We start from the raw sequence: 22,057 nt of genomic DNA, 5'->3' as shown, positions 1-22,057 counted from the left end.
TGTTGTTGTGAGGTGCTGTGGAGTCAGTGACCCCAAGTGACAGAGCAGAATTGCCCCATAGGGTTTTCTAGGCTGTAATCTTTATGGAAACAGGTGGCTAGGTCTTTTTCCCACAGAGCCACTGGGTGGGTTTGAACCGTAACCTTTTGGTTAGTAGCCAAGTGCTTAACCATTGTACCACCAGGGCTCCTACTATGTGCTAAATGCATTTTCCAGGCGTGATCACATTACCTCTGAGGTGTATTACTCTGTACAGACATGGAAATGGAGTCTCACAGAGGTTAAGGGACTTATTCAAGCCTCCACAGCTGGTCAAGCCCCACATTTACCTGACCTCAAAGTCACTATGCTTGAGAACTCTGCTCTCCAGCCCCATGCCATAGAGCACCCAGTGAAGGACTCTACTGTGGAATTTCTTCCCCTTTCTCATTATGAAGATTCTCTCTGCAGGTCTCTTGAATATCTTCCAACTTTTTTTTTAACTTTTAAAAATACATTTGGATTTTTGAAGATTCCTGGTTGGCAGCCCCGGTGGTGTACCCCTGCCTGGTGGCTACAGCAGCTTGGTGTCCAGCATGAGACCTCCTTGGGTCATGCTGCTCAGGATTTCAGATTGCGGTGTTCTGTGTCGGAAACCCCCTTTTGTCACACCCAACACTTGGCATCCTGTATGGGGCACCTCTTTGTCATCCTTCCTTCTGTCCCATGTCCACAGTAGGGAACACCAGATGACTGCAGCTTCATCTTGCAGGGGAATTCTTGCCACTGGCCAGAGTCTGCTGGGGGCCGCCCCAGGGGAAGCACAAGACCCTCGAGCACCGTCAGACCAGTTCTGCAACTCCAGGGCCAGTACGTCACCTCTTCCTGCTATGGAAAGCCCCTGAGGCTTTGCAGCTCAGAACCTTTGAGGGTACTCTTTTCTCGGGGTCTCAAGTGGGGCCCCGCTTGGTGGGGTCCTGCTTTTTTCCTTGTCCCTCGTGGGGAGCCATGTTCCTGTCTCCCGTGGGCAGGCCCTCTCTGGTCCCTTGTGAGATGCCCCTGCCGGCCAGTTTTGTGGCCCCACGACCCCCATGGGGAGCCTCCTTCTCTGGTAGCACCCCGCCTGGTATCCTCGTCGGCTCTCCCACCCGCCACTTGGGTGTCTCTCTGACAGGCGTCTCCAGTCTTCGGTCCCCCGCCCACGCTCGGCGTGGGGCGCCCCCTCTCCTGTGCGGGCGGGAGCCAGATCAGTGTCGCCGGCCGCCTGCAGGTGTCTCCCCACGGAGGGGCGCGCGTCTCTGCGCCGTGGCCACTGCCAGGCGCCAGCGGCTCCTCGCCGAGGTGCACTTGCGCTCCGGGCTCCGGGCACGCCGGAGGCACTCCACCGCCGTCGCCGCCCCCAGCGCCGCGCCCCCACTCGGGGGCCATGGGCCCGCGCCGCGTCCGCCGCCGCCGCCGCCGATCGCAGGCGCCCGAGCTCCGGAGCGCGGTGGGCAGCGGCCGCTGACGCCGGGCGCCGGCTGCCAACTTCGCGCGCGGAGCTCCCCGGCGGCGCGGTCCCGGCGGCGCGGGCGGCATGAAGACAAGCCGCCGCGGCCGAGCGCTCCTGGCCGTGGCCCTGAACCTGCTGGCGTTGCTCTTCGCCACAACCGCCTTCCTCACCACGCACTGGTGCCAGGGTACGCAGCGGGTGCCCAAGCCCGGCTGCGGCCAGGGCGGGCGCGCCAACTGCCCCAACTCGGGCGCCAACGCCACGGCCAACGGCACCGCCGCCCCCGCCGCCGCCGCCTCGGCGAGCGGCCCCCCTAGCGGCGCGCTTTACAGCTGGGAGACAGGCGACGACCGCTTCCTCTTCAGGAATTTCCACACCGGCATCTGGTACTCGTGCGAGGAGGAGCTCGGCGGGCTCGGTGAGTGCGCGCGGCGCCCGGGTGGCGGCGGGCTCGGCTCCGGCTCCCGGCTGCGCGGCCCCGGCGGCCCGAGCCCGAACCTCGCTCGGGGGAGGGTGAGGGCCCGCACCGCCGCCGGACTCCGTTCCCCGCGCTCCGCAGGGCTGTGGGGAAGGCTCGGCTGTGGAGGACGCGCTGAAGGTCCAGGGCAGAATGTGGGCGTTCGGGATGCCCCGCGGTTGAAAGGGTCTGGCACAACTCCGGCCCCTCAGCACGCCAGGCGGCTTGGGCGTGTTGCCACGCCCTGGAGGGCGCGTCCGGGGCGCCCACCCAGCCGAGGTCGGCGGGGCGCGCGCTTCTTCCGCGCCTGAACTCCTCTCCATGCTCGCCCCTCCCCCTCTTCCCTCCCTGGGGCACTACGTACTCCCTCCCACCCCTTCCCGCCTCTGGGGGTGGGCTGCAGGGGCCGGTGCTAGCTTGGCTGCCCCTCCCACCGCAGACCCCCAGAGCCAGGAGCCATCCACAACCGCGCTCAACCGCTCCCAGACGGGCCTGGGAAGCACAAGAGTGGGGGGCGTCCCGTGGGTTCCTGGAAAGCTAGTCCTGCCCAGAGGAGCCCCTGTTGCCAGAATCCAGGGAGCCCTTCGTGTCCTGGCCCCTCCCGGAGGGGTGCGGCGGGAGGTCCGGAGTCAGGCAGGGCATGGCAGGCAGCCGACGGCTCCATCAGAATTGAGGGAGAGAGCTGACTTTTCAGAAGGCAAGTCAAACTACTCCTTCCTCTGGTACCCCTTCCTCTGCCCCAGAGGTAGGCAGCAAGGGTACAGCAGGGCTCAGGGGAGCTGCCCCACAGTAAATTGTGCCAGATGCCAGAAGGTGCTGGTCCCCATGCCCTGGCCTCTGAGATGGGCGTTGCTCCTGTCCGGTGTGGGGACCCTACGGAGTGAATTGACTTCTTTTCCCAAGGTTAGAATGCCTCCCACCCAGGCACAGCTCTTCAGTGTGGACAGGGTATGTGTGCACTCCAGTGCAGATGGGAGTGGACACCCCCCGGTAGTTTGCCCTGAATAAGCAGACTAGTTTGGCCCTGCTGGCTTAGCTGGCTTAAAGGACAGGGGAAAGAAGGTGTAAGATAGACCCAAGTTAGGAGCTGCTCCTTTTGCCTGGAAGGAAGGTCCTTCCCCATATCTTTCCGTGGCCAGCTCCATCAGCTCCATGGGCCTTCCCAGCCTGCCTTCCGAAGTGTCACTGCCTTTGTCCCCTTCATAGCACTTGGCACAACCTGAAATGTTCTGATGCTTGCCTTTTGTCACTAGCTTGTCACAGAGAGGGTGTCACTCTGTGAGGGCAGGACCCTGTCAGCCTTATTTACTGCTGTGTGCCCAGACTCTGAGTGGTGTCTAGCTCATAGTAGGTCTTCAACAGACATTTGTAGAATAGATGTTGGATGATGAATCGGAGGTTTCATCAGGTGCTGCCTTCTCTGTCTTGCCTCTAGGGGTGCCCCATGGGACTTTTCTGTGACTCTCTACATCAGCGAAGCTGGCCGTTTGCCAAAGACACACAGTGTCTGGATAGGGTCCTACCCCTGGCCGGTTTCACTCATTTCTGGTGTGCACTCATGACTCGAATTTTCACTCTAGAATGGAATTAAAAAAAAAAAAAAAACCACACTTTTTTTTTTTTTTAACCTCAAAAGGCATCTTGGCTGTAATTCCCTGCCTTCTGCAAGCTTCCACGCAGCCCAACCCTAACCTCCCACACGGAGGCTTCATAATGCCTTGTTGAAACATCTGCAGCCTTCAGAGTAGAGGTCCCCACACATCTCTCTTCCAGCTCAAGAAAACATTTCCAAGGCTTGGGAGTCCTTGTACCTGGGAAATGCCCCTCCCCTCCAGCCGAGTACCTCTTTTGTGTAGAAACGTAGCCCCACCTTGCTCTCTTCTTCAAGCACAGGCTTAAAAACATAGCTCTGCTGCCCCAGCCAGGTCTCTGTGGAGGGTCCTGGCCACGCTGGTCAGCCGAGCCTCTTTAACTTTTTGAGGTCTCTCCTGGCCTCTCCCTGAAGATCGGTCATAGCCCGACTCCTATAGTTATGTCCTTGTAGTGCATCCAGGGCTTGGTCCAGGACATTTAAGCCTGAGGATTTTTGGAAATTATTAAGTGAAATTAATTGAAAAATATTAAAAAAACCAAACAAACCAGTGTTAGCTAACATTGATTGAACCTTAACACACACCAGGTCCTGTATGAGTTTTCAGCTGGCAGGTTGTTCTTGAATCCTCACCACCCTTGAGGCAAGCCCTTCTGTGATGTCCACTTTTGGATAAGGAACTTGAGGCTCAGAGAGGTTTAGTGATTTGTCCAGGGCCTCACAGCTAGCGAGGGAGCCTGGCTTGTCTTCCCAGTGGCAGAAGGGAAGCTTGGTGCAGCGATGCAGAAAGATCATGGTGCAGGCAGGAACTTGGAGGGGTCATCATAAGAGCCATGGGTTGGGGTGTCATCCCCTCTCCCCTATAGTCCTCTGTTAGGAAGATCATGGATGGTTGGTTCGTTGGGAAGATAAAACAAATCCACATTTTTTTTCTTTTCTCTTGTTTTGTTCACTATTGGCTGGAGATCACCCCTCCCAGAAGATCACAATTTTCTTCCCTGGGAGCTTGGAAAATAGTTATCAGCCTGTCAGTGCTAGTGAAAAATTCGGGAGGGCTGAGCCAGCTTGCTGGTGTCACTGGTTGATCACACAGCTCCCAGATCCTGCTCCTGCACCGCCATGGTCCCGAAAGGGTGGCAGCAAGTACCTGGCTGCAAACTTTTGTTGCCATGACAACCTTTCCTCTGGGTTCTGTGATCTTTTTTTTTTTTTTTCACTTGAAGAGAAAAAAACACCCCCAACAGCCCCCAAACGAAAAATCCTGCCCTCCTTTCTCCCCACCCCCCAGAAAATCAAGGCCCAACTTTCTTCCCTCCCATAAACTACAGAGAAGACCCCCTCTTTCCTTCTCTGCATTTTACCTACGCCTGAATGAAAACAGCAACCACGAAATCCTAACCTCTCCTTGAGAAGCAGCTGCTAAATGCTCCTTCCTCTCAAACGCCTGTTCAGTAATTTCTTTCTGCACTCAGAAAAACCTCTCCCTGCTCTGGGCAGCCACGGGGAAATCTAATAAGCCCTTTTTCCCACACTAAAAATCGACAGGGCTCACAAAGAAAACTGCAGCCTGTCCTAAACAGACACACTTTCAGCGGACCTGGCACAAAGAAACCTTTTCTCCTTCCTCCAAGAAGGAACATCAACCTCCTTCAACAAACAGAAGGGAGAGCGTGGCTACCACACAGCATTACCCCAAGCCCTTCACGCATTGGGCTTCTCTTCAGGCTGTAGCTGCTCTTAGGGCTTGGATGGGGGCTGCCGCAGGCATTCTGGGTGGGGACACAGACATCCAGGCTGGAGGAGGGACGGTGAGGCCTGGAGTGGGAGGGGGAGGCGTGTGACTGCGGGTGGCTTGTCCAGCTGGGGATACAGGTGATGGAAATGGTGATTTGGGGAAGACGGATGGGGCAGCGGGTGGAAGATTGCTGGGAAGGATGGCTGGGGGACGTGAGACTAGAGGCAAGAGGGCGTCAAAAGTGGAAGCAGAGACAAGTCACAGGAAGGAGGGGCAGAACTTGGCAGTGGGTTGGATGTGGGTGAGGAAGACAGGAGCATCATGTGTGACTCAAAGTTGGGGGCCTCAGTGCCTGGGACAACCATGGCCCCCCAACAGTCCCCGAGACCTTGGGAAAGGGCTAAGTTTGGGGCTCCAACTCTAGAACCACTCTCTCCGCAGCAGAATCTGTGGAGCGATGCTCATTTTCTCCTGTGAAGGATGGAAGCCTGGCTGCTTGAATTCAAGGGTAGGCTCTGCCTTTTCCTAGCAGTGTGGCTTCTGCAAGAGCCTCAGTTTGCTAGCCTGTAGAATGGGAATCAGAGTCACTAGCACCTGCACGAGATGTGAGAATTCAGTGAAATAGAGCAGGAAAAGTGTCCAGTGCCTGCTCACCACCTCCGTAGCCGCCACCCTGGTCTAAGCCACCCTTTCCCCCAGTCTGTCACATGGACGTTGGCAGCCAACCCCTTCCTTACTGGTGTCCCTGCTTCCGCCATTGCTCCCTCAGTCTATTCTCCACCTAGCATCAGGGTAGTCATACCTCAGTCAGATCCCTTCCCTCCTTGGGCAACACTCTCTGATGCCCTACCTCCCTTTAGAGCCAAAGCCCTCAGCCCCCTCCCCTGCCACCCTGCCTCTCTGAGCACCCCTCCTTCCACTCCCGTCTCAGCCGCCCCGCTGGCCTCCAACACACCAGGTACACTCCTGCCCCAGGGCCTTTGTACTGACTGTTTCCTCTATCTGAGGTACTCTTCCCACAGGTAGCCACACAACCATTTCCTGCAAGGCTGCGATCAGTGAGCCCTCACTGACCTCCTGATTAAAAGTTGATCCCCCACACCTGTCCCCACTTCCTGCCCTGACCACCACCAACCTCACATAGATGTTCTTGCTTGTTTTCTGTATTGCCTGTCAGCACTCTGCGAGCAGGAATTAACTTTCATCTGCTTTGCTCCGTGCTGGGTCCCCAGTGCCTAAAACACTAGCACATAAATAAATATTTGTGACGTAGATGTCGGTGGCTGTTATTATGGCTGCTCTTTGTATTCCAGTTCTTTCCGTGGCTCTGAGTTTCTTCTTAATCTACAGTGAGGCAAGGGGCCTCTCCCTTCCAGTGAAGCACCTACCACTCAGTACACTTCCTTGTGCTTATACAAGTGAGCCTGGGGGGATGCGAGGTGTAGAGCAGAAGGTCCCAATGCCTTTCTTTCTCCTCCTCCTTTTTTACAGAAAACCCCAGCTCTTCTGCCCAGTTTCCTAGATTATGCTGCTCCATTTTTTTTCTTTTTCTTTTTAATTGTACTTTAGATGAAGGTTTACAGAACAAACTAATTTCTCACCAGTTAGTACAACATTGTTCTATGATATTGGTTAACAACCCCATGACATGCCCACACCCTCCCTTCTCAACCCAGGGTTCCTTATTACCAGCTTTCCTCTTCCCTCCTACCTTCCCTGCCCCAGGGCTGGTGTGCCCCTTCATTCTTGTTTTGTTCCATGGGTCTGTTTAATCTTTGGCTGAAGGGTGAACCTCAGGCGTGACCTTATTACTGAGCTGAAAGGGTGTCCAGAGGCTGTACTCTCTAGGTTTCTCCAGTCTCTGTCAGGCCAGCAAGTCTGGTCTTTCCTTTTGAGTTAGAATTTTACTCTATATTTTTCTCCAGCTCTGTCCGGGACCCTCTATTGTGATCCCTGTCAGAGCAGTCAGTGGTGGTAACTGGGCACCATCTAGTTGTACTGGACTCAGACTGGTGGAGGCTGTGATAGATGTGGTCCATCAGTCCTTTGGACTAACCTTTCCCTTTGTATCTTTAGTTTTCTTCATTCTTCCTTGCTCCCGAAGGGGTGAGACCAGTGGAGTATCCTAGATGGCCGCCCACAGGCTTTTAAGACCCCAGACTATCTGCTACCTTTTCACAAGCAGGAAGACACACGTGTGATGTCCCCAACCAGGGAGTTCCTAATCCTTAAGAGTGTGTGGGGGTAATAGTAGATGGCCTTGTGTGAGGCCCGTCTGATGGATGAAGATTCCAACTTTGAAAGGTTGCTGAGTCGAATCGACTCGAAGGCAGCGGGTTTAGTTTTGGTTTTGTCCTAAGCCCTGGACACGTGTTACCTCATTTCATTCACGTAACAGCCCTAGGAGGTAGGTACCACAGTTATCCCCATTTTCCAGCTGAGAAAACTGAGGCAGTGAGAGGTGAAATGACTTGCCCAAGGTCGTATAGTTAGCAAGTGGCAGAGCTGGGATGCGCACCAGGCAGGAGGCTCCAGAGCCTAGCTCTTGCCTGCTGTGTTGCTGCCCTTACCCCTAAAGCCGATTCACTCAGGCTCCCTGGGCTCTTCTGACGTGACCTTATTGGAAAGTGCACTCCACTAGGAGTCACGAGCCCCGGGTTTGAGTTCAGCTTCTATGTCAACTTGCTGAGTGACTCTGGGTAAGTCACACTCCCTCTCTCTGGCCGTTTCTTTCCTCATGTGTAAAATGAAGTTTCTTTTTGTTTTTCTGGCTGAGTGATGGAGGTGGGGGAGCATCATTTGACCACAGGGTATGGGGTCAGACAGCCTGGGTCCCAGTCCTCTGCCATCACTCGCCTGCAGTGTGGCCTTGGGTCAGGACTTGCCCTCTGTGGGATGATAGTATCTGTCCGACTCACAGCGACCCTGTAAGACAGAGTAGAACTGCCCCATAGGACTTCCAAGGAGCTGCTGGTGGATTCAAACTGCTGGGCTTTTGCTTAGCAGCCGAGCTGTTTAACCACTGCGCCACCAGGACTCTGACAAACAGCAAGTGCTCCATAAACGAAGCCTGCTGTAACCCACCCATCACGTCAGAGGCGGCTGCGTGTCAGATCTGAGCTGTAGATCCATTTTGTTTGGCCCGCAGTGTTTACAGTGCTTTTGAATAAGTTGCCAGCATTTGAAAATTGAGACACAGAAGCACCTGGATTTATGGCTTTTCTCAAGCACCTGGCAGATCTGTCCTCACAGGGCCCAGGTTCTTACATGTGTGGCAGCTCCCCCTCTAGGTGAGTCTGCAGACTGCCCACACCCTCCCCCCACACTTTCTGGCCTCCTCCCTATTTACAGGACTTGCCCTTCAAGGTACTCAGGCCCCCAGCCTTGGAGTCCTCCTGGATGCCTCTCTCTCTCACTCCCATGGCTGATCCATTGGCAGAGCCCACCAACTCCTCTTTTGGAATCAGCCCCAGTCTGGCCTCATCCTATCAGCCTCGCCACCCCTGCCTGTCTGAGCCTGGTACCTCTCACTTGGACCAGGCTGCAGCCCTTTTACCGGTCTCCCTGCTTCTGCCCTAGGGCAGCCAAAGGAACCCTGGTGAAACCCAAGTGTCTTAGTTACCTAGTGCTGCTATACAAGAAATACCACAAGGGGATGGCTTTCACAAGCAGAAGTTTATTCTCTCACAGCCTAGTAGGCTAGAAATCCAAATTCAGGGCACCAGCTCCAGGAGAAGGCTTCCTCCCTCTGTCATCTCTGGAGGAAGGTCCTTGTCCTCAATCTTCCCCTGGTCTAGGAGCTTGGCAGTGCAGGGACCCCAAGTCCAAAGGATGCTCTCTGCTCCTGGCGCTACTTTCTTGGTGGTTTGAGGTCCCCATCCTCTCTGCTCAGTTCTCTCTTTTATATCTCAAAAGAGATAGACTCAAGATACAACTTATTCCTGTAGATTGAGTCCTCCCTCGTTAACATAACTGCCTCTAACCCTGCCTCATTTACATCCTAGAGGTAAGATTTATAACACACAGGCAAATCACATTAGATGATAAAATGGTGGACAATCACACAATACTGGGCATCATGGCCCAGCCAGGTTGATACACATTTTTGGGGGACACAATTCAATCCATAATACCAAGTCAGGTCATCTCCCTCCTGTTTCTGCTCAGGACCCTCCTGTTGGTTCCATCTCACTTCCAATGCCCATGAAGATGTGTGGAGCTTGCATCCCCCATTGCCTCTCTGACCTTCTCTTTTCTCCCTGCCAGTCCCTCTGCTCAGCCACACAAGCTTCCTTGCTGGTCTTTGCATAGGTCAAGATCCTCCTGCCTCAGGACTTTTGCACTTGCTATTCAAGCTGTCTGGAAAATTTTCCCAGATATCTGCAAGTCTCCGTCCCTTCTCAGGTGGGCCTCTGCTCAAATGCCCTCTTCTCAGTGAAACCTTCCCAGACCACGCTGTCTAAACCAGCCTCCTGAAACTCCCCCACTTCCCTTATTCCCCCTTGCTCTATTTGCTGTCTTACTCACTACGCACCATTTATCTTCTGTATTGTCTTGCTCCACTTCTGGAATGCCAGCCCTAGGAGGACCGGGCTGTCCCTTTCACATAATGCCACATCCCAGAACCTAGATGAGGTTGGCGCTTAGTAAGGTGTCTTAGTCACCTAGTGCTGCTATAACAGAAATACCGCAAGTGGATGGCTTTAGCAAGAGAAGTTTATTCTCTCACAGTCTAGTAGGCTACAAGTGCAAATTCAGGGCGTCATCTCCAGTAGAAGGCGCCCTCTGTTCACTCTGGAAGAAGGTCCTTGTCATCAATCTTTCCGTGGTCTGGGAGCATCTCTGCACAGGAACCCTGGGTCCAAAGGACGTACTCTGCTCCCAGTGCTTCTTTCTTGGTGATATGAGGTTCCTGTATCTTTCTACTTGCTTCTCTCTTTTATATCTCAAAAGAGATTGGCTTAAGACACTACCTAATCTTGTAGACCTCATCAGCATAATTGCCGGTAACCCATTGTATTACATCATAGTGATTTACAACACATAGGGAAATCATATCAGAAGATAAAATGTAGACAATTATACAATCATACAAGGGAATCATGACCTAGCCAAGTTGACAGATATTTTGGGGGTGGCACAATTCAATCCTTGACATAAGGGTTCAGTAAATATTTGTTGACTGCATTTGGGATTCTAGGAACTTCTCGGAATTTCTGTGTGCAGTGAGAAGACTGGGCTCCATACCCCGTGCCTGTTGTGTCCATGGACCTGTTGTTCCTTTTTTCCTCTTCTCTCTTTTGCCCTGCTCCTGAAAAGAGAAGAGGTGCCTCATGGAGCGCTGTGAGGAGCCGATGGAGTTCACTTAAGGTCCCCCAGACTCAGAACCATCTTGAGGAGATGGAGCGACCTCGGATCTCTGAGCTACCTCCAGCACCCTGGTGATTAAGCTCTTTTTTAAAGCTCTTTCTGTCTCAAGTGGCAGAAACAGATTTGATCCCAAGTAAGAATAAAAACCAACAAAACAAAACAAAACAAAAACCAAACCCGTTGTCGTCAAGTTGATTCTGACTCATAGTGACCCTACAGGACAGAGGAGAACTTCACCATAAGGTTTCTAGGGAGCGGCTGGTGGATTCGAACTGCCAACCTTTTGGTTAGCAGCTGAGGTCTTAACTACTGCGCCACCAGGGGAGGAGTTTATAACAATCATGTGGCTGCTTATAGAGTGTAGGTAAAGGTGAAACCACCAGGCCTCACAGTCAGAGCCAGAGCCACGTGGGCCCCTGGAAGCCAGAGTTGGTGGCTCTCCCTTGGGCCCAGAGTCGCCATTTAAAGTCCCACAGGGGCCAGGCCAGAAACCCGAAAGAGCAAGAGGGAAGGGTGGGGACTGTGAGAAAGTGGGGAGTGTTGACCTTGTCTAAAGGGGTGGCCGTGTTTGGGCTCCAGGCAACTGTTAGCATGCGGGATGGGGCCCATGTGGTGCCAGGTTGTCCATTTTGTCCAAGCTTCAGGTTTTTATATGAAATTTCTTGATTACTAAATTTGGTTACTAATTCAATTTAAAAAAAAAAAGGGAGAGAAAGAAAAAGAAAAGAAAACCACTCTGCAGGCCAAAATCCAACAGTCCTGACTTGGGTAGAGCCTGTGTTGCTAGTTTGCAACTTCCAGGCCAGGGATTCACCATTAACACAACTGTGATGATTAAGGTTGTGTGTCAACTTTGGTGGACCATGATTCTCAGTGCTTATATGTGATCACTCGCATAATGGGATCTGCTGTGAGTAGCCAGCCGGTTAAAAGGGAGTTTCCTTGGGTGTGTGGCTTGCATCCAAAGATAAGCAGACATTCTGGCATTTTGCTCGCTCTGGATCCTGCAGCTGCTTCCTGTTTGTCTGACCTCTGGCTCTTGGGACTTGAGCTGTCTATCAGCTTATCTGCTGATCTTGGAATTAGTGGATCTTCACAGCCTGTGAGTGGGAGCCCTGCTCTTCGATGTACTGATCTTGGGTTTACCAGCCCCTGTGGCTACATGAATCAGGAGAAGCTATTATCCTGTTCCATAGGCTTGGGACGTTCCAGCCTCTACAATCTCGTGAGCTGTTTCCTTGATATAAATCTCTCTCTCTCTATATTTATATGCTTTACTGATTTTGCTTTTCTAGAGAACCCAGCCTAAGACAATGACTCATTGCCAGCTCCCAGTGTCCTTGTTTATGGTGTCACGTTCTTGAAGGAGAATCTGACCAGACAGCTTGGATCTGGGGGTCATGGCTGGTCCAGTCTGCTCTGGCCTGGGAGAGTGGGTGTTGGATCACATAACCCAGTACTGTGGGTGGGTGGGAAGTAGAATTTGGAGGCAGGGGGATGGGCTGGGGCTTGAGCAGGCATCCCCCAAACAGTCAACCTTGTTAGTCAGGGCTCTTTCAGTTGCAAGTGATGGAAACTCAATTGAAATGGGCTTAAGCAAAAAAGGGAATTTATGATCTCACATGATAGAGAAGTCCAGGGCTACAGCATGGCTGGATCAAGCAGTGTTGCTGGGTATTTGTCTCTTTCCATTACTTCGCTGTCTTCTTCTGGGTTAGCTTTATTCTCAGATGGACTCTCCCTATGTGGTATTCCCTGAAAGCTTTAAACTTACTCCCTTTCCTTCCAGAAACTTCAGTGAAAAAGAGAGATTCTTCTCCCCAAACTTCAAACAAAAGTCCTAACAGATTCTCGTTGAACCAACTTGGGCTATGTCCCCCCCCCGAACCAATCAGTGTGGCCAAAGGGGATGGATTATGATGATTGACTGAGCCTTGGTCGCACGCCCACCCTGGGACAGGAGATAAGGACAGCTCCACCTAAACCATGTGTCCTGAGAGTGGAAGAAGGGAGTGTATCAGTTAGCTATTGCCACAATAATGCTGGGTAACAAAACTTCAGTGGCATACAGCTGCAAATTTTTATTCATGAGTCTATGGCCAGTGATTTAGACTAGGTTGGACTGGGCCCACTCATATGTCTGGCGGATTGGTGGCTATTGGCTGGGGCAATGGGGGCAACTGGCTCATGTCTCTTATTCTCCAATAGGCTAGCCTGGGCATATTTTCGTGGTAGTGGCAGAGGAGTAAAAGCCAGAGCAATTACGCAAGTGCTTCTGCTTGCATTACATTTGCTTATATTCTGTTGTGATACAGGGAGGGGTGAAGAATTGAGTCCATGAATGCAGCCACTCTACCTCAGGCATTTCCTCAAAATTGAGGGCTGGTCCCAATAAAGAGAGGTCAGCTGAGGACAGCAGATGTTCCCACTTCTACAAGGACAAATCTAGAAACTGAAAGTTTGTGGCCACTCCGTTGGCCCCTGATTCATCTGTGTTTGAGTTCAGAGGTGCTTAATTGTCCAGTGCTGTGGTGCTATGGTGCTGTGGTGCGCTAAGGAAACCCTGGTGGCATAGTGGTTAAGAGCTACAGCTATTAATCAAAAGGTCGGCAGTTCGAATCCACTAGGCGCTCCTTGGAAACCCTATGGGGCAGTTCTACTCTGTCCTGTAGGATCACCATGAGTTGGAATCGACTTGACCACAATGGGTTTATGGAGCTCTGTGATGATGGGATAAAACCATGGATTTCAACCCAGAGAAATGCATGCCCTCAAACACATAGTTTGGCCTGAGCCCCATCGGTGGAGACCACACTGATCCAGCTGGTGTTTCCCAAACTTGGCTATACTGCAGAATCATCAGGGGAACTTGTTAAGATGCAGATTCCCAGGGCATCACCCTTGGGCCTCCTGCTTGGTGGGTCTGGGGTGAGGCCCAGGAATGTGCATTTCTAACCAGCCTCACAGGCTTCCAAAGCACAGCCAGGCTTGGGCACCAGTGTTTCCATCCAGCCCTCTTGTTTGCGTCTGGGAATCCATAGCGGCCTATAGTGTATAGTGGGCAGGCCTGATGTAGGATTTCCCAGGGTTTGGAGCAGAGCTGGGACCCTGGCCAGAGGCCCCTGACTTCCAGCCCACTGCTTTTTCTTGATTTCGCCCCTGCCTTTTTTACTGCACTGACTTCTTCTGGTACCACATTCTTCTCACTCTGCTCTGCCATGCTGGCCTCCCTGCGGTTCCTAGGCCACGCCAAGTTCATTTCCCACTCAGGGCCTTCGTGCTTGCTGGCCCCTCTGCCTCAGATGCCTGTTCGCTATGTGTAGAAAACTTTTTGTCTTTTAGGTCTCAGCTCAGCTGTCAGCAGCCCTGGCTGCTATTTCACTCCAAGTTTCTTGTCTTCACAGCGGTACTGCTCTCTGACACACACACCGCTCTCTGAACTTACCTTGTTTATTTCTCCGCGTGTTTACTATTTGTATCTCTTATTCACCCTGATAGCGGAGGCGTGGTCGGTTTTAACTTCTCCACCGTGTCATCCTCAGGACGCAGAGCACAGTGGGAACTTTGTAAGTGGTAGGATCCCTTCGGATCTGAGGGCTGAGCCATGTCTCATGGCCCCTGGATGTCTCTGGCCATCCCACTGGATATGACCATTACTTAGAAATGCTCAAAACCAAATGAAGTATAGTTCTAGAAGGGAAGGGCTGAGGGCTGTCAGGGAAGGCAGGTTGTGTGTGGCTGTGGCCGGGTGGGAGGAAGAAGGTGACGGGGCAGGATCAGACCAACAGGGAAGATTATGGCCTTCCTGGCTGTGCGGAGCGGCTGTTCCAGATGGTGGTGTCAGGGTTCCAGGATTCCCCAGTCCCGGCCAGAGGCGAGGGGATGGCCCTCCCTGGACTCTGAGCCAAGGCCTTGGCAGGTTCCCAAGGGTCCCGAGGAAGGTGTGGCCTGGGTAGACTCCAGCTGGTGGAGACAGTGGCTCAGCACAGAGCAAGCCTGAGTTTTTCTTCTGAGTTTTCTGAGGAACCAGGCGGCTTCCAGTCTTCTCACAGGAAGAGTGAGGTAATAGTACTGAGCTCTGCCTGGTTCCTTTCTCTGGGAGGCTGGATCCCCATCCAGAAATTGTCCGTTGACTGCAGGAATTCATACAATGAAACCCGAGCTCTGCCCTGGACTCCAGCTGGGTTGGGGGGTGGGAGAGACCGCCTGGCCTGGACTGCCCCGACTGAGGCTGCCTCCATGTTGCTTTTGGGTAACTTGGCCTTTGGATGCAGGCCCTCTCTTGGGGACTGCCCCCTTTGCTGCTCAAAGGGATGGGAGGGGAGGTCAGTGCTCAGGCTTCTGGCAACAGAGCTGGGGGAGGGGCAAGGTCTGGGGAGGGGCAGAGCCTGGGGGAGAAGCCCTGGCTGTGGCAGGTCTTGTCCATTGTCCCAGCCTTCAGCAATGGTGGGGAGTGGGGGGACCAGATATATAAAAAGAGATGTCATGAGGAGAGGCAGTGATATTGAGAAGAGAGAGACACAGAATCTGAGAGAGACAAAGAGAAAGACTGAGATAGAGGGAGAGTGCGGGAGCCAGAAAGGGAGAGAGTGAGAGAGACACAAAGAAAAAGGGGTACATGGGGGGTGGGGAGAGAGAGCGAGGAGAGGCAGAGACAGAGAAATACAGAGAGAGACAACAAAGGGAGACACACAGAGACACACACTAAACACACACAGAGAGGAACAGGGAGAAAGAGACACACACAGAGACAGAGAGAAAGAAAGGCAGAGACAGAGAAACACACACACTTACTCACAAACGCACACACACTCAGGCACAGGGAGTGTGCCTGCCTGAGGAGCTAGAGAGGAGAGAGACAGTGAGGGGAGCCTGAAATAGCCTGGGGAGGCGGGAAAGCACACACATAGCCCTTTCTGCCTCCCTTTTTTCCAGGACAGACTGTGTCCCTGGCAAGAGGAGACACGCTGGTTGGCCCGTGCAGGGGAGACCAATCCAGGCAGATCGCCTGAGGGAATCTATTATCATCAGATAATGTCCCTCCTCTGCTCAAACCCTCCAGTGGCTCTCATTTCACTCCAGGTACAGCCAAAATCATCCCAGTGGCTACAAGACCTGACCTAGCTCGTCCCCTGTTATTCCTCTGCCTCCTTTCCCACTACACCTGTCCTTGTTTTCTCTGCTCCATTCTGATATCCTCTTGGCTTTTGCTCAAACATCCCATGTCTGTTCCTGCCTCAGGGCCTTTGCACTTGCTGTTCCCTCGGCCTGAAACACTCTTTCCCCAGGTCTCCACTCTTTCACTTCGCTAAAACGTTCCCATTTCCATGAGATCTTCCTTGGCCACCCTATTTAAAGTTGTGGCCTCCCTCCCCATCACCCCTCTTCCCCTATCCAGCTTAATTTTTTTCCCTTGTAACACTTCTCCTCACCTGACATTCTGTCACCGATTTCTCGATGCCCTGGTGTTATGCAATCCATGCTTTCAGAATCACCGATCTGCAACTCTGTTTTTGTGGAAACCCGAGTCTCTGCAGGAAAAGGACCTACTCAGAACCATCCCCAAGCAATTTCCAGAAATGGTGGTAGAATCTTAGTGCTTGGTGCTTTCTCTTAGCTCTGGTTTCTAGTTGCTGATCCTTGATCACCTCTTCAAGAGCCAAACACGTTGACCATCAGTTTCATGGCTTATGCTCTAGTTGCCGCAGAAATGTTATACATATTTAAAAAAGTCAGGAAAATGCCAAAACCCTTAGTACCAGTAGGAAATGAACAGTTGGAATTACCCTGAAGAGAAGGCTTCAAATTCTTGTTCATTCATTCGTTCCTTCTTTCATTTCATGAACACCTAGTATGTGCCAGGTTTTGTCTAGGTCCTTGACCTCATGGAGTTTGCATTCTAGAGGAAGGAGACAGACAACAAGAGATTGTTGACTCACTTGTATATTTAACCTGTATTTATTGAACACCTACTAGGGCTACTGTGGATTCAGTGGTGGACAAAAGAGACACAGTCCTTGTCCTCATGGAACTTACATTCTTGGGGGGCAGACAGACAATGAGAACTGATTTATCAGTGGTAGTGGTTCTGTGGCACCAGATTCAGGCCAGGATGACCCCTGGAACTCAGGGCCTTGGGAAACAGTGGCCCCTGAGTGGTAAAGGCTCATGGGTCACTCATTCTTCCACACGGGTTCTTGATTGCCCAAGCCAGCAGTATCTCTATGATCTCCTGAACCTGCTTTTAATTTTTCCTCTAATGAGGACAGTGGAAAATTCTATGCCCCATGGCCATCTATCCATATATTAACTCTCACCTGCCAGCCAGGTTATTCCAATGCTCCTTTGTAATAAGAGATTATATGGAAGGATTTTCTGGAAGATGTTTTCTTTCCTTTCGTCTTCCTTGCTTCCTTCCTTCCTCATTCCTTCCTTCCCTTCCTTCCTCAGGTCCTCTGCTCGGCACCAGGAATACATGGTAGACTTTATCAGGTCAAACAAGGATCTTACATTCTAGTGGAGAGAGAGAAAAAACTAGCCTGTTATAAAACAGATAAATCAGTGATTTTATAAAGAGATAAGTGCTTTTTTTTTAAACTTTTTTTAAGTGCTATCAAACAGCATGTTGCTATGATACCGAATAGGCTTCACTGGAGCTTCCAGACTAAGATGGACTAGGAAGAAAGGCCTGGCGACCCATTGCCAAAAATCAGCCAATGAAAACTCTGTGGATCACAACGGTCAGATCTGCAACCAGTCTTGGGGACGGCGCAGGAACTGGCAGCATTTCATTCTGTTGTGCACTCGGTCGGTGTGAGACAGCAGCTAACGGCAACAGCAACTGTGCAACAGGGTGATGCGATTGCACTTGAGGTGGCGCTTTGGATAAGGTGTCGGGGAAAGCTTCTTTGGAGAAGTGACATTTGAACGGAGATCTGAATGACCAGAAAGAGACAGCGAAGCAGAGTCTCGGGGGAAGCATTCCAGGCAGAATAAGTTTGTCCTTGGTCACTTCAGTTTTCCACATCTTGAGTCAATTTTTAGTGATTTATGTATGTTTTCTTAGAAAATAATTTATTCATCAAAAATTTCAAACTCATTTGCATAAAATTTATTTGCATTTTATGTAAAATTTTATGCAAATGAGTTTGAAACTTAGAAAAAAGTCTCTTTTTAAAATTTTTTCATTGTACTTTAGATGAAGGTTTACAGAGCAAATTAGTTTCTCATTAAGCAATTAATACACATATTGTTTTGTGACATTGGTTGCCAACTTCATGACGTGTTAACCCTCGTCTTCTCGACCTTGGGATCCCCATTACCAGCTTTCCTGTCCCCTCCTGCCGTCTGGTCCTTGCCCCTGGGGTGATGTGCCCGTTTAGTCTCGTTTTGTTTTATGGGCTTGCCTAATCATTGGCTGAAGGGTGAAGCTCAGGAGTGACTTCAGTACTGAGCTAAAAAGAGTATCTGGGGGCCATACTCTCGGGGGTTTCTCCAGTCTCTGTCAGACCAGTAAGACTGGTCTTTTGTGTGTGTGAGTTAGAATTTTCTGCTATGATTTTCTGCAGCTCTGCCCGGGACTCTATTGTTATCGCTGTCAGAGCAATTGGTGGTGGTAGCCAAGCACCATCTAGTTGTGCTGGACTCAGTCTGGTGGAGGCTGTGGTAGTAGTGGTCCACGAGTCCTTTGGACTCACTTTTCTCTTGTGTCTTTGGTTTTCTTCATTCTCCCTTGCTCCAGATGGGGTGAGACCAGTGGAGTATCTTAGATGGCCACTCACAAGCTTTAAGACCCCAGACGCTACTCACCAAAGTAGGATGTAGAACATTGTCTTTATAAACCATATTATGCCAGTTGAGCTAGATGTTCCCCGAGATCATGGTCTCCAGCCTATAGCCCAGTAATTTAGTCCCTCAGAGAGTCTGAATGTGTCTTTGGAGCTTCCATGACCTTGCCTTGGTCAAGTTGTCCTGGCTTCCCTGGTATTGTGTACTGTCTTACCCTTCACCAAAGTAACCAGTTACATATTGTGTATTTAGTGTTTTTCCCTGCCTACCCTTCCCCTCCCTCATAACCACCAAAGATTGTTTCTTTTTGTGTTTTCATAATAGTTTTCTCATGTAATATTTGTCCTTTGTAATTGGCTTGTTTCACTCAGCACAATGCCCACCACATTCATCCATATTGTGAGACGTTTTGCAGATTCATCATTGTTCTCTATTGTTGCCTAGTGTTCCATTATATGTACGTACCACAGTTTGTTTATCCATTCATCTGTTGATGGGTGTCTTGGTTGTTTCCAACTTTTTGCTATTGTGTATAATGCTGCAATGAACATGGGTGTGCATATGTCTGTTCCTGTGATGGCTCTTATTTCTTTAGGATATATTCCTAGAGTGCCGTTGCTGGATCATATGGTGTTTCTATTTCTAGCTTTTTAAGGAAGCACCGTATCATTTTCCAAAATGGTTGTACCATTTTACATTCCCACCAGCAGTGCCTATGAGTTCCAGTCTCCCTGCAGTCTCTCCAACATTTGTTATTTTCTGTTTTTTTTGATTCATGCCAGTAATGTTGGGGTGAGATGGTATCTCATTGTGGTTTTGATTTGCATTTCTCTAATGGCTAGTGGTCACGAGCATTTCCTCTTGTGTCTGTCAGCTGCCTGAATGTTATCTTTGGTGAAGTGCCTGTTCATATCCTTTGCCCATTTTTTTCCTTCCTTTTTTAAAAATATATATTTTATTATGCTTTAGGTGAAAATTTTACAGAGCAAATTAGGTTCCCAATTAACAAGTTTTATACAAATTGTCCCATGACATCAGTTGCAATTTTTTTTTTTGTCTTGTTCCTGTTCTCAAGGGGAATGTTTTCAGTCTCTCTCCATTAAGAATGATGTTGGCTGTTGGTTTTGTATAAGGCCCTTTATTATGCTGAGGAATTTCAAAAAAGTCTATCTTTGGCTAGTTTTCTTTCCTCACTCCTAATCCTATTATTTGTGTTTTCTCTCTCTCTTGCTTGAAGCTGCTGAGGATGATGTGGGCCTTGGTGAATATTGACCCTCTAGAAAGAGCAGAATTATCTTGAAATCTTTACATGAGATCTACATTGATGTTTTATGTAGTCAGGCTCGAGGTTCTGGTAATTTGTGCCAGCTACCTCCCCTTTTTTCAGCCTGTCTTCCAGTTTTGTCTGTTTTTACCAACCCCTCCCCTCATTTCTTTTTTGTTCATAAAGAATCAGCGCTCTTGTATTTATCAATTGTGTTTTAAAAAAAATTGTAATTTACGTTTGTTTTCTTTTGGCCTACTTTCCTGAGGTTTGTTTTGTTAATACTTTCTGGTTTTTTAGTTGACAATTTTACTTTTCGTAGTAAAAAAAATCCAAAATAATAAGTGCATTTTAATACTATGAGTTTGCCTCTGAGCACCAGTTGGCCATAGCCTGTGAATTTTTGTTTCTCCAATGATCCTAGAGTAACTCAGTAGAGCATTTAAAAATTTCCCAGAGCTTTGTCTCATTTGCTTAAAGTTTGTTAATTGACTTTATTTTTCAGGGTAGTTTTAGGTTTACAGAAAAATTGTGCAGAAAGTACAGAGAGTATCCTTCCCCTCTGCACACAGTTTCTCCTATTATTAAAACCTTGTGTTTCTGTGGTACATTTATTACAATTGATGAACCAATATTAATACATTATTATTAACTGAAATCTACAGTTTACATTAGGGTTCACTCTTTGTGTTGTACTGTCCTTTGAGTTTTGACGATTGCGTAATGCCATGTGTCCACCATTACCATATGGTATGTAATAGTTTCACTGCCCTAAAAATGCTCTGTGTTCCACCTCTTCATCCCTCCCCCGTCTCCCTGACTTATTTGCCTAAATTTTTATTAATTCCTAGCTTTACTAAATGATAGAGAAGGTGGCCTGTGCAATTTATGTTCACAACTTTTTTGGTAAATGTTTTATTTGAAAAAGCAGCTGCATCCCCTATATATAGGTCAAAGTAGTCTTATAGATAGTATTACTGCTATTTATTTATCCTATGTTGTTATTTATCTTTTTTTTTTCTTGATATGCCAAAATTGGAAGAGGTAGGCCAAAGTCTTTCTCTTCTTACTTGTATTTCTGATAGTTTTTGTTGTTATAAAGTTTGATTCACTGCTATTCATAACAAAAAATTCATGACAGCTATATTTTCATTGTGGAATTGTAGATTAGATAAAAATGACTATTTTCCCCTAGCGAATGCTTTTACTTTGAATTCTATTTTTCTGTATTTTAATACTACTATCCCTGCTTTCTTTTGTTTGTATCCTCTTGATATGTGTCTATGTAGCCTTTTTATTGGAACTTTTTCATGTCTTTTTGTTAAGTATATATCTGCTAAGAACAGTATGGTTAGATTTTTTCTCTTGGTCCAACCTGAGGGGCTTAACTAAATAACATTTATTTCTGTAATATATAGATGTAACCTCACTTCTGTTTTTTTGTTGAATGCTTTCTTTATTCCTCTTTTAAAAACATTTTCTTTATTTTTATCTTTCACTATCTGGGTTAGCTTTTATTTCTTTTTTCTTTATTAGTGATTTAAAAAGTATAAAAAAATATACATACGGTTAATTCTGTTTTTAATAGTTGCACTTCTATTTTTCTAATAGTTATGAAACAGCATTATTACATCTTCCCTGATAATGATGAGGAAATTAGTTGCTCTTGAATTCTGTTTTTTATTTCTTTTTCTAACAACAATTTCAACTTAAATCTGTGCTTAATTTGTTTCAGTGTTAATTTCAAGTCCCTTTACTTTCCATTTTCCCTACTTCTACTCGTATCTTGGTTGGCTTTGAAAGCCGTCTCTGATGTTATATGTGCTGGCCACCAGTTGTGTGCTTGATGCTGGGATGCGACGGTGGAGGAGATGACTAGTGTCCTGCCCTCATGGGATGTCTAGTTTAGTGTGTATGTGCATGTGTGTGTGTGTGTGTGTGTTGGTATAGGGACGATGCACAAGGAAGCATACCTATCCCCCTCTGATGAGGTGCCACTTAAGAGAGACTAACCACTTAACCAGCTGTTAGACAAGCTGTGAGACAAGTTGAGGAAAGGGTGCCCAGGCAAAGGAAACAGCATGTGCAGAATCTTTGCCCAGGGAAAGAGCTTGGTAAGTTCAAAGAATGGAAAGAAAGCTGGAGTGGCTGAAGTATAGTGGGCACCGGCAAGAGTGGTGTGAGGTGAAGTGAAAAGGGAGCAGAGACAAGATCAGGGGTTTGTAGCCATGGAGGGAGTAGATTTTATTCCCAGTGCACATGGCATACTTCTTAGCTCTTGTATATCTACGAATATCTTTCCATGGTATTTGAATATGAATGATAACTTGGCTGGGTTTAGAATTCACAAGTTTAAACCTTTCCCCTCAATATACTGTGGG

General features: G+C 49.2%; 1 protein-coding gene across 1 annotated transcript in view; it reads left to right on the top strand.

Annotated features, from left to right (window-relative positions):
* Positions 1-1,512: 1,512 nt before the first annotated feature.
* GSG1L (GSG1 like) overlaps positions 1,513-22,057 on the top strand; it is a 275,202-nt gene continuing 254,657 nt past the window's right edge. The window contains exon 1 of the mRNA XM_049904399.1: positions 1,513-1,889. Coding sequence (XP_049760356.1) covers positions 1,556-1,889 — 334 coding nt within the window. The 5' untranslated portion in view covers positions 1,513-1,555. The remainder of the gene's footprint in view (positions 1,890-22,057) is intronic.

This window comes from Elephas maximus, chromosome 12 (genome assembly GCF_024166365.1).
Source record: "Elephas maximus indicus isolate mEleMax1 chromosome 12, mEleMax1 primary haplotype, whole genome shotgun sequence".
NCBI lineage: Eukaryota > Metazoa > Chordata > Mammalia > Proboscidea > Elephantidae > Elephas > Elephas maximus.
This window is presented reverse-complemented; position numbering and strand designations above follow the sequence as displayed.